At 35.1% G+C, this 12,808-nt stretch overlaps 1 protein-coding gene across 2 annotated transcripts in view; it reads left to right on the forward strand.

The window, feature by feature from the left end:
- LOC129790334 (uncharacterized) overlaps positions 1–12,808 on the forward strand; it is a 163,411-nt gene that overhangs the window by 114,762 nt on the left and 35,841 nt on the right. For both annotated transcript variants that reach the window (XM_055827810.1, XM_055827811.1), the window contains exon 3: positions 7,372–7,580. In XM_055827810.1, the coding sequence (XP_055683785.1) occupies positions 7,372–7,580 (209 nt within the window). The remainder of the gene's footprint in view (positions 1–7,371; positions 7,581–12,808) is intronic.

Genomic DNA, 12,808 nt, shown 5'->3' on the forward strand with positions numbered 1-12,808 from the left:
AAGTAAAAAAAAGGTGCCGCTTTATTCTCATCTAAGTTAGGCTTCCGCACATTTTCCACTACCTACGCATCCCTAAAAAAACATCCCCAAACCCCTTCTCAGTGGACACTCTGTCACCTTTTCTATCTTGGCAATTTCGGCCCCCTCATTGACGACACGGCAACCCTCCCACGCAATTTAACTCATTCAGAATTTATTGGCCGATGAAAAAAATATGACATCCATATAGTTTGTTGCTTTATTGTAGTGCGGGTGTGGCGTTCAAGAGAGCACACGACATTACCCCATCCGCGTGCCATTTATCACGAAAAGACCGGAGGAATGTTTTGAAAGTGATATAGCCCTGACAAAATTGTTACAGTAATGAATTTAACTTTGGGCACTAATTTTGCTTTAAAGCATTTTATGTCGCAGCGATAAAAACACTTAATTGTGCATGATTGTGGACGCGGGCACGTTTGCAGGTGGAATTTATCATAAATTCCACGTGGTAAACAACAATTTACGAGAAATTGCTTTCTAATTCCTTCCTGTGGGTTCCGGAGCTTTTTGGGTGGGTTTGCACATGGGGTGCTTGCTGCACACACGTTGAGAGGGGGCCGGGGGGAGGGAGGGTGGCAAAATGGTTGCCCCATAAATTAGCAAAGAGAATAAAGTTGCAACTGATTTCATGAAACTGCAAATTTTGCACTATGTGGCCAGGATTAATTGTTGTGAATTTTGTTTCGGGTAATACTTTGCAAAATATAAATACGCTATTATCCACCTGTATTGGGGTATTGCTGCGGGTGATTGTAATTTTGGAAAATTAGGAAAATAGTTTGGGACATGATTGGGAAAGTTCAAAGGTGAAACATTTTCGCAACTATCGAAATTGTAAACTGCATTATTATTTGGATACGAATCTAACGAATTAAATGAATGGATTTTGCCAAAAAAGTCATCTAAAAATTCCCAAAAAAAGGGAAATTTTAAATTCTGATGCTTTATTGATTCAAAGAAAGATTCAAATAGAATAGTTATGTTCTATTATCTTACGACTAAGAAAACTTTTAAATTTGCAAATTGGACAAGGACATTTTAAGCTATCTTTTCGGATTCTAGAGCCTAGGACTTACTGATTAAATAATTATTTTTAAGACATTTATTCTTGTAGTATTGAAAACTAAAGCTCACTGTCTTCTTGATTAAATAAAAATTTTTTTCTTTTTTTTTTTTACAAAAAACCAACTTCAGGTAGGTACCTTTAAGACCTTTAATTAGAAGAAACATTTCAACTTGAAATTTTTGCAAATGAACAACATCCCGAAAAAGGCGTGAAAAATGCCATAAACTCCCTGTGAAAAGGTGAAAAGCCAAATGTTCAAAAGGTAATTTGGGACGTCGCGAAAAAAAGCTTTCTGGTGTCTTCATTGGGGGACAATCTGAATAAATGACGAAATGACTGCAATTTTATTTAATTTCCGGGTGGCCTGGGTGGAAAATTCTGTGAGGCGACCGAGCATAAATTTTACGGTTATTGTAGTATTAATCAAGGGTGTAACACTCACGCACCACCGTCGTGCGTAATTTTATTGCAGTCTCCGGCAACGGTGTTCCAGAGGCTGTGTGTGTGTGGGGGCCCTATGGGAGGAATTATTTATTGTGTATCGTGGGTCCCTCCTGTACGAGGAGAAGATGTCACGTGTTTGGGCAGAGTTTAGCCAATAACCCGGAGCGCTAGGGAAAATAGGAAAATAATCGAATGGGTGTGAGTAGCGTGATAAGAACTCACACACAGTGCGAAAGTCTGACGAAACTATTGGACCTCCCTTGGTAGGGATCACACTTTACGCAATTAGGTCCTTGGGCTGTGCGACCTCCGCAGGGACTAAACCCGAAAATAACGACGGTCACGTTTTACGACCCGGAAACCTTCGTTGGTGGACTGGGTTTGGCTACAGAGCATTTCTTACTTGGACAGAAGCTTCCCAAAAATGGTGGCAAATTGAAAGGAGAGAAGGACACCAGCGAAATTATTCAAATGCCATAATACCTCCATGAAATAGATATTTCCTTCTCTTCGTTGCTCCACCAAGCAACCTAAAAGCTTTCTCCAATTATTTAATTCTCCTTCTTTTTATTGCAGAGACACACTTCTAGGACGCTTTAGGGTGATTTGTCAGGTTTTTTACGTCACTTATTGAGATAGCTTTAGTTTTGTATATATAATTCTAAATGGTTTATGTTTCTTCCTTCTTAGTTTTATGTAAATTTAATTGCAGGGAAATTTAAATTCACTGAAAAATATGAATTAGGAATTATTTTGCTAAAGGGACGAGTATAATAGAGCAATTTAAGTCACTCACTTTCTGATTAATTGACATCCATTATCTCTATTTTCTGCCGCAGGGATTGTTATTTAATATTTTCAGGGAATTTTTGAACAAATCCTCAAAAAGAGAAGACAAAAAAAACGGATGGGATTTCAATTAAAATTTCCTCTTGTGAACTCCCTCATGGTGTTCACTGGGAAAATGTTATAGCGTTTGAATTGTAGATCACAACATGGAGAAAATGCTTCTACTATGTGCTGTTCTTCGGGGTAGGGGGTTGCATTCTGAACTCCCTGACAGGAGGGAGTGTTCGTGTGTGTGAGTGGGGCTCCCAACACTCTATGGGGCTGGGGCGTGTGTTTGTTTAATGGAAAATTCGAATTCAGTGGTTAAATTAAATGACAGTGAAAGCGGCGAAAAACCACAGGCACAATAATGCTTGAAAGAGCGGTTTGTGATTTATTGTGGCACCAAACTCCGCTCCTGGACTCACCAAGCTCTCTCTCTGCAGCGTCGCCTCTAATAGAAATGCAATGGCATATTTTGTCCACTCTGGAGCTTCACAATTTTCCCACCATTCTCACCCACTGTCGCCAGATAAAATTTCATTCTGCCCAGAATTTGGTACATTTAGTAGTGGGAGGGGTACCATTGTTACCATGAGTGGGATGCGAATTTCACGATGGGGCTACATTAAACTGCACTATGTAATTCGATTATTTTCGCCGTTAGGGGTGAATTTGAAACTTGTATTTTCAGTTTTTAATCTTCTCACTAATTCTCTTTTTGAAAACACTTTTAAAGGAGACACAGAGCACTGAAATTAGAGAAGTTTAATGTTCAAAAATATAATTTGTTTGATGGGAAATTATTTGGAAAATAAATGGAATTAAAACTAACCAAAAGAACTTTATTCTAATCAACAAATTCTTGTAAATTAAATGTAGAAAAATTAAAAAAAATATATTTTTTAAAGGATCTCACTGTATGAGAAATATCAAAGAATGAATTGAAAAAATAAACTCTACAATACTTTAAGATTTTCATTAAAAAAATTAAAAATTTTAAGTACAGTCGTGCTCTCGTGGTAGGACCGTCGTCAAAATGACTTCTCCGCGGTAAAACGGCTTCAGAATGAAGTATTTTGCCTTCGCAGTGGGACTATTAGTACTATTGGAAAGGTAAGATACTAATTGTCCCACTGCGAAGGCAAAATTCCTCATTCTGAAGCCGTTTTACCGCGGAGAAGTCATTTTGACGACGGTCCTACCACGAGAGCACGACTGTATTTCGTTTGATTAAAAATATGCATAATTACCCAAATATTTATGCATAAAAAACATATAAAGCTGTTCCATTTTAATTGATTCTCAATATTAAAAAATATTTATATTAAACTTAATTAAACAAGGCAGCAAGTCTATTCATTTTAAATTTTTATTAAAATATTAATATTGAAATAACATCGGTTAGTAAATTTACTCCCTAACCAATTTGAAATGCCATAACGTTGGAATTCTTTCATTTTATCACTAATTATTTGATTTTTTTTTTTGAAAAATTATCCCATTATTTTGGCATATTTGCAATAATTGGACAATAATTTGAATATGCTTTTGGTAAAATTAAAATGTGTTTTGTGTTATTTTCCAACAAAAAAAGATGAATTTTTATATTTCATGAAATAACAGTTGCGGTATAGCCAATTAGGGGGACACTTTTCAAACGTTTTGTGCCTCATTAATAAATAATTTGTGTTAATTAATAGAAATTCAATACTATGCTTTGTGCTAATATAATCAACTTTTGAGAATCAATAAAATGCAGAATTAAAAAAAAACCAAAATGAAAAGGAATATTTTTTCCACCATGTAGTCTCAATTAGTTTAATTTGAAGTCAACTTATGCACTTACATCGATCAAAATTTACTGAATTATGAGAAATAAAATTAATAGAAAAACGTTCTCCATGAAGAAAACTAAATAAATATTTTTAAATTACAAAATTGCAATAAATCGACTACATAAATGTATATAATACAGCGATCTCAGCGATTTTTTCGTCGTAAAGATGAAAAGCAGAATATTTCAATTTTCTGCTTACATTGCTATGCTATATCTGTGAGAACATAGTTATACATACATACTGACAATATTGGCAACTCCATTTGGTAACCCAGAAATCATTTTACGAATTCGTCTAATCAGCAATTTAACAGCGAATCTCGTTAAATCGGATTGTCTTCTGCACTCACACCGTCCATATCTTGTGCCACAATAATCCATTGTGATGTGGGAGACATTGTTGAAATAATGGCGTTCTTCAGAAGTAAAGTTAAGGTTTGATAAGGGGTGGGGGGCGGGTGGAGAAAAGAGAATGTATATTTGAGGTAGGGAAGAAGATTCTTGAGAACTCTTCAAAGGAAAATCAATACGCGATTGGAAAGTTAATCATTGAGAATTGGATTGCGATACCAAAGACACGACCGTTATATAATTTTTTTTCTCCTTTCGCAAAAATGGAGTATATAGATAGGGGATGAATTAGGGCAACAAGACAAGCTGGGTTGTGCTGTATCCTATTTAATGAAGAATTCACATGAAAATAGGAAAAAAATACGTTAGAAAAGTGACGAAGAAGCGAAAATATAGGATCCTTTGTTTTAAAACGAAGTTGAACTAAAACAGACTATAAAGTTTTCCTTAAACTAACCTAAAAACGAAAAAAGCTCAAATCTGCGTATGCGATTCCGTCTTATTGTTTAAGCATCCTTTACATTTTTATGTGAGTTTTCATCAGAGAAAAAATCTGCCTACATTTCCTAGTTTTTCCAAAGTTAGGCTTTTTATCTCGTTAGTAAAAGCTCAATTTGACTAGAAGAAAAAACTCAAAAAAAAAAAAAAAAACGGAGCGCTTTCAACTCCACTTTACGTTAAACTTTTCAACCCCCAAAATCGGATTCTTTTAATTGTTAATCCTTGATTTCTAAGAAGTTAAGCATATTAGATGAAGTGAAAGTTTAAGTTGTCAAGCTTTAACAGAACTTAAGTTCTTAAAGTTTGTAATAAACTTTCAAGGGGAAAATCGTTCGTATCACAATTTTATCTAATTCTTGTAGATAGGATAAACATTAGACCTATAACAATGGCATTTTTTATGATTTGATAACTTATATAAAATACCTCATAAAAAAGCTTTTTCCTTCCTAAAAATTTCTTCATAATTTGAGCTTTTGTGTTTATCACTAACTTGAAAAGAAAAACTTAATTTCCTTGTTCACAGAAAAGGTCCTGTGTATGTAATAAGAATGTTTTATGTATAGGATTTCCTCTTAGAAGCTTTTTGGTACTAAAATACAATTTTCTTATGGTTGGAAAATGCTTTCTTGACCAAAAATCTTCATACTTAAGACATCTTGGGGGTAAATTGAGGGAATTGTTCTTCTAATGAGTTTCATTCGTATTCCCACAAAGCAAATTAATTGTTGTTCCTTGGGAGAAAGCTCGAGTGGCGGTATCATTCTGCACTTCTGCTGAAAGTCACATTGTCGTCCCCTCTGTTGGAGGAGTAAATGCGCGTTCTTGGGCAAAAGTTTTGCCAAGGGAATGGTATGGGCGGGAAGTGGAGAAGCTAAATCTCACGAAATAATTTGCCTTGGACGATCCACCATTTCTTATTCAGTGGATTCGTTGTCTACCAATCCGCGACATAATGCACAATGTATCGTCACGGTACTTGAATAAAACATCCCCCTGAAGCACTTTAATCTCCCCGCATGGCTGATGTTTCGCCATGAGTTGTCGTCTTTCCTAAAGTAGAGTATCATTGTGCTCTTTCCCATAGCGAACATGGCGATTTTCTCTCGCACCCTCTCCCTCCCCACACCCCCTTCTCGTATCTTTCTGCAATTCTTATTTTATCCGATTTTGATTTCATTGCATTTTATTTTATGGCTCAACTGTGGGTGGGTGCTTTTGGTTGTTTATGTTGCTCTTAAGGCATCAACACACGCAATTCTTTTTATTTTCCTCTTCATCATCATCATCTTTATTGTGCTTTTGACTGGAGGGTGGTGAAGACTTTGTTTACTCCCAAAAACTCCATTGCATCGCACTCCACACCCCATCCCCCGACCGCGCAGAAGGAGCCCTTTGGCAACTCTCGATATATTTCTTCAAAACACCACCACTGTTCGTCGTTTTATTTCATCCATTTCCACAATCTTTTTACCTCCTTTTACTTCCACTTTCATGCCAGCTGTTTGGGGCATTTCATTATGAAAAGTGCTCCTTTTACTTCAATGCTTTTTAGCCAATAACGTGTCTTACAGGGAAAAATCAGAAAAGAACAAGAATGTTTCAAAGGTTAAATTGGTTTGTTTTTTGGTTTATTTTATTTTTTAAATTGTGGATTATAATTAACAAAAATCACCTGAATTGCAAGCTTTCTGCATTATTCCAACGAATAATTAAAAGTTAATTAAAAAAGCTCGTAATATGTAACTTTTAACTCAAATTCTGAGTAAATAAAATTAATTTTCATATGTTTTTCATACCTACCTCAAATATTTCTAGAGCAATTCCATAAATAACATAATGCTCTAGCATATAAAATTCCATCCAGTCGAATGCGAAAAATTATAAAGTTCAAATTTATTAATCCACAGACAAACAGAAAGCTCCACCAAATAACTATTTTATATACACACAGCTAAAATGGCATACATAAAAGCAGAAATAACTTCGAATAGCAGAACAAAGAGCAGATTGTGGAAATTTTTGCATAACAAAAGAGGGAATAAAGCAAAAATTAGGTATTTGTCATTGTGATATTATCCCATCTTATTAAGTCTAGACGCAATATACTCCCCTCTTTTACTGCCAACGCACCATAAATCTCTGATTTTGTCGCACATCTGGCATAATTTTCGTTTGATGGATAGGCAATCAATTGCCACCATTGATTCGGAATTCAATTTGGTTTGTTTTAGTGTGGGTGGAAGAATGAATTTTTTGACGTACTAACCACGGATTTTTTTTTCACTTATTTTTGCAGATTCCAATGACAGTCTCAGACTAACAGAGGTCCGGATACCAAATCACATAGTAAGGGATAGTCCTGCAAGACTAGAATGCCATTATGACCTAGACGGGGAAGCGCTGTACTCGGTAAAATGGTACAAAGATGGCAACGAATTCTACAGATATGTGCCACGAAATATGCCTCCAGCTCATGTTTTTGCCCTACCAGGGATCTCCATAGATGTAAGTAAAATTTAACACTTAATTTTTGATAATTCTCCGCTGGAAAAGAGATTTTCCCTATCATTGTGAGCTCAAGGAAGGCAATGAAGTGATTTTGCAAATTTTCCTCTATCGGCTAATTTTAAAAATTCACCTTCGAATGCAATATGCAGAATTGTTCTATATTTGACATTTTATTGACATTCTGGAAATTAAATGGAAATTCTAGGAAGAAAAATTAATAAAACTGTTCCAAGCTTTTAACTGGATTTAAAAATATCCATGGAATCAAAAGATAAATCTGTTTTATTAGAAAACCTTTTTATAAGTATTGACGTCTCATTTTATTTCAAAGCTTTCTGAAGGATAAAACTTAATCCATATTTTTTCCCTGGAAAAACTATTACTCAACCTTTTTCCTGGAACTTATTTTCTTTAAAACTTCTATTCCCGAATGATCTCTCAGGTTGCCCCTAACAATCAATCTCGTCATCAAATTTTTGCATTAAACATACCCAACTATTTAGAAAGAATTGCCTAATATCTACTACATATCCTTTAACTCAATATATTGATTCATTATTCAATTTAAATGCTCTAACATCCCAATTCCATAGAATTTTCCATCAAAATGGAGACAATAAAAGAAAAAGCGAAATAATTCCGAATATTTGGGTTAAAGAACAAGGTAATTGTGGGGGCTATTGTGTTTTAGTTCCCATGAGCTTTTGGGAGCTTTTATATATTCTCTAAAATGAATAGAGCGATTGTGACGATGAGATGAAAACCAATTTGTATTCCACTAGCAAGATTCCTACTGGGATGATGACTATTTGGCATATCTAGGGGACGATCCTTCATGTGAATTTTCTGTCTTTTGGGTACATCCCCTCACACCACATTGCGACAGCTAAGCTGAAATTAAGTGGCCGCATATCTGTTCATTCCCATTCAGTCCAGCACATCCTGCCACTTTTGCCATCACTCTACCATCATTTCGTCCACACTTTCCATTTCTCTCATGGGGTGGTTTGGGGTGTGACTTGTGCGTCTTTTTCTCTGCCTCCCATCCCGGGGTGTTCGTTGAGAATTTGGCATCAACATATCGTCAATGGTGGTCCTCCTCTCGCAAAATTCTTGTTGCTTCTCCCCATGATGCTTGAGTGCCTTCTTCCCGAAAATCCACCATTCCTCATCGTCCTGTGGCAATAGGGCGCACTTGTGGTTGTGCCTTTTCCCGCCAAAAACACCCTCCCAAGGAAAATGGGAAAAGGCAGTGTGTTTGCCAAGAGGCAGCCACGCACTGCGGAAATGACAGTCGCAAATCTTCATAATAGCCACTCAAGGCAGATTACTCCTTCATATTTTGCGTTTCCACCAGGCGGTATGCATTAAAAAACACTTTCAGGGCATCCCCCACAAACCCCCACAAAAAAGTACCGAGAGAGGGTGAAGGAACAACCCCAGAGTGCGGCAAGATTTTCTATGCACGTTTTCGTGTTCTTTTATTACTTCATACCTCCCTTGCCATATTTACTTTACACACACAGAGACCTAATGTTCCGATCTTCCGGGGGAATCTCGCGTACTTTCTATCATCGAACGTCATATTGCGTGCCAATGCGATGCGTCACTCTTTACTGATAATTTTTTTTTTCAGCGGGGGGGTGGAAGCGAGCCTTGGCTGAGGTACAAAATTTGCCATTTAAAATCAAACGCAAAACTCCCCCGTGAATGCTCAATGGGGCCGATGTTATCGTAAAATAACAACTTATTTTATATTTGGAATGCATTACGTGATGAAGCAATTGAACGGGGGATGACAAGGGGAGCAAAAAGCTCTATTTTAGCTGGAGAAAAAATTACATTATCAGAAAATGGAAATTTTCCGCCAAAAAAAGGTAGAGTTGAACTGCCAGGATCTTACACGAATACTTCTATATCATTTCTAGGGATCGATTGGTTTATTATATATTAGTTTGAAATATTTCTAATTTTTAGAGAATAAGTTAATCTATACTATGAAGATGGAGGCGCCTGATTAAACAGATTTTCGGAAGCAGAGTTAAAATAAAATGATTTTGAAACATTTTCTTTTGAGCTTTCGACTCACGGAAGTAGTTTTATCGGGATAAACATTTTTAAATAATTTTTGCTTTTAGCTAAGACTATGTGAGAATTAAAACCCAACTCAGATTTTAAATCTGAAGAAGGGCGTAAATTACTCCGAAACGTCATGTAATAGAAAACCGAGAAAAGAAACTTATTTTATTATGAAAGATTTTCTCTCAATTTTCATGAAAATATAAACAGTTAGATGTTAAGCGTTTTAATTGTAAAATTATTCATTTCTAAGTCTTTTCCTCTAGTAACATTAAAATATTTCAAATAGTATAAATCTATGGTTGAATATGTTATGAATTTTCAGAGCTTTTCGCTTGTGTTTGAAAATGCATTCTGATTTAGTTTCCACGTAAATTGTCGGTAAATGTGCGAAAATTCCTGCAAAGAGCTTTAAATGCGAATCATTGTGTTGCGATCCCCGGACCATGTCGTTCGAACATGGTCTCATTACTCACAATGCATTCCATGCACATCACCTCCCCAGAATCCCCCATGGGATGCTATGCAGACCATCTATTTACGGCTTATGGTTCCAATATTGATTGCAAAAGTGCTCCATGTTGTAAAATTCTACTCCAACCAACCCTACCATCGTTTTCTGGGGTGGTCAGCCACAGTATAGTAACACATTTAATTTGCATATCGGTATGGAAAGAAACGCCATGAGCTACACTTCCGTTTAGTAGTGCGCATTGATACAATATTTGGTGAATGTTGAAAATTCCCTCTCCTCTTAAATTTCCCTTCAATAAATGGAATTTATTTTTGGAACTGCTAACATTTTGAACATTACCACAAATGTATGGCATAGCTTAAATAAATAATTCAATAGCATTTAATTAGAGTGACTTTCTCAACCACAACTTACAAATACACCAACTGTACAATTATAGGGGAATTCTATTGGGCTGAGAATTGGTCTTGGAGACATGTAATTAAATTCCACACTAACTTATTTACATTTATTGCCCCTGTCATCCTTATGGACTACAACACCCCATAGGTGTTTCCCAGAATTATGGCAACATATCCCACCCATGTTTCCTCCCAAGAGCAAAATAAACTGTCAAAATCACTTTACAATCAGGATTGCAAATAAATTTAAAGGCAGAGGAGAGAAACATAAGGATATAATGCAAATATTGAACGTATGGATATTTCATTCATGCAAAATATAGTACAAATGGCACGATATTTCAAATAATGTCGAGTTAAGACTTTCAATACGATACATTTTAGGAGAAATAAATTGCTTACACAATATCCATTCACAATATTAGAAAACTTTTCCCGAAATAATAATTTTGCATAAATCATTCTTGAATAACCAAACTCCACACAACTAATACACCAGAATGACTAGAATAATACAATTTAATTTCAGAATAATTCATAGAACTCTATATTGCATACAATTTGATCATATTCAATTTAAAGCAACACAAATCTTCTTGAGGTTGAAAGGGTTGAAAGCACTGGGACGTTGTCAGGAATCAATTCAAGGGGGTGTAAGAAGTGAATTCAACGGACGCAAAACGAGATTTAAAAATGACTTTAGAATATAGCTTCTTATTAAAAAAAAATTATATTATAACGTTGAAATTCTGATTAAAAGCTTTTGACTATTTTTCGTGTAGACTTTTCATTTGACATTTCTAACGTTTGATATTTGACAGTTTTAACATTTTACGTTTTTGACACTTAACATTGGAGTTTCATGTCAAGGGTTTTAGATTTGATTGACTCAACAAACATTGAATTTAATTCAAAAGTTTGAAGTTTTATTTTCTAACGTTAAATCTTTGTAAAATTTGACATTTCTTGTCTAACTCTTGATGCTTATTTTATGTACATATGTATGTTTGAAACTTTCTTATGTTTGATTTATATAACTTTGTATGTTTCTATCGTTTGACGTTTCTTTTCTAACATGTGACGTAAAAATTATTGACATTTCTCGCTCTTTATGTATCTTTTATAACATTTATTACTCTTTCTCTGATGTTTTACGTTTTACTATTCCTTTAACATTTCTAATCCTTCTTATTTCAGTTTCTTTTTGTTTCTTATTCTTTGCAAATGTATGACGTTTCTATTCTAACGTTTGATATTTCTTAGCTTAAAAATTCTCCTCTTAAAATTCTTAATGTAATTTTAAACTAGGAAAACAAACTGCCTGAACTTTCAGACTATTTAAACACTCAATCAGCCTCCCATACTACGTCACTGATTGAGCGCTATACTGAATAAAAATGAAATTCATGTAGAGCATAAATATTTTCTGATGCAGATTTTTTGAAAATTTGGTAATTTATAATAAAAAAAAATTTCAAGCATAATCCTTGTCATAATTAGCATATTTTAAAAATTATATGCCTATCATACAGAATTAATCAGTCAGATGAATTATAAACGAGACATTTGACATATATGGGTTAATATCTTGAGATATATATATATAATTCCAAAATAAACAATTAAAAATCAATTTCCAAGAGTGATTTGTGGAATACATACCCTGGCGGGAAAATCCAAACACCCCCTGTAATGCATTATCAATCCAATATGCTTGTCTTATTGATAACAAATGCATTTTTGATTGGATATGCAGAATGCATACAAAATAAAGTCCTGTATTAGACATATATTGTGAATTTGAATTGTTAATGCAATAAATTGGAGATATCCTTCTGAATTTTCTGAATAGAGAAAGAGAGAGCCGCCCATAAGGATGAGAAAGTGTACTGGGGATGTTGAAAATTCTATATATGCTCGCTCACACAAAATCCCCAAGAGAAGAATATTGAATCTCTCGAATGGCACGAAAAACGCTTAATTGAATCCATTGAGAGGAATCCACGACAGTTACACTTAATTTAATTTGATCCACCTGCACAAAAAAAAAAGTGTCTCAGGTAAAACACACCAATTTTACACATTTATCCCACTCTCACGGTTCCATCACACCCCTCCCCTCGTCCCCCCTCCTCACCGTCAATTCGTTAAGAGAAGTCCCAGGGAAATGGAGAAGGATAGCGTCATATATAGATACAGTCATTACTTACACTTTATCCTTTCCTATAAATTGTTGAGTAAAGTGGTTTCGATGGTGTTTTGCTCTTTTG

The sequence above is a fragment of the Lutzomyia longipalpis genome, chromosome 2 (assembly GCF_024334085.1).
Source record: "Lutzomyia longipalpis isolate SR_M1_2022 chromosome 2, ASM2433408v1".
Classification (NCBI taxonomy): domain Eukaryota; kingdom Metazoa; phylum Arthropoda; class Insecta; order Diptera; family Psychodidae; genus Lutzomyia; species Lutzomyia longipalpis.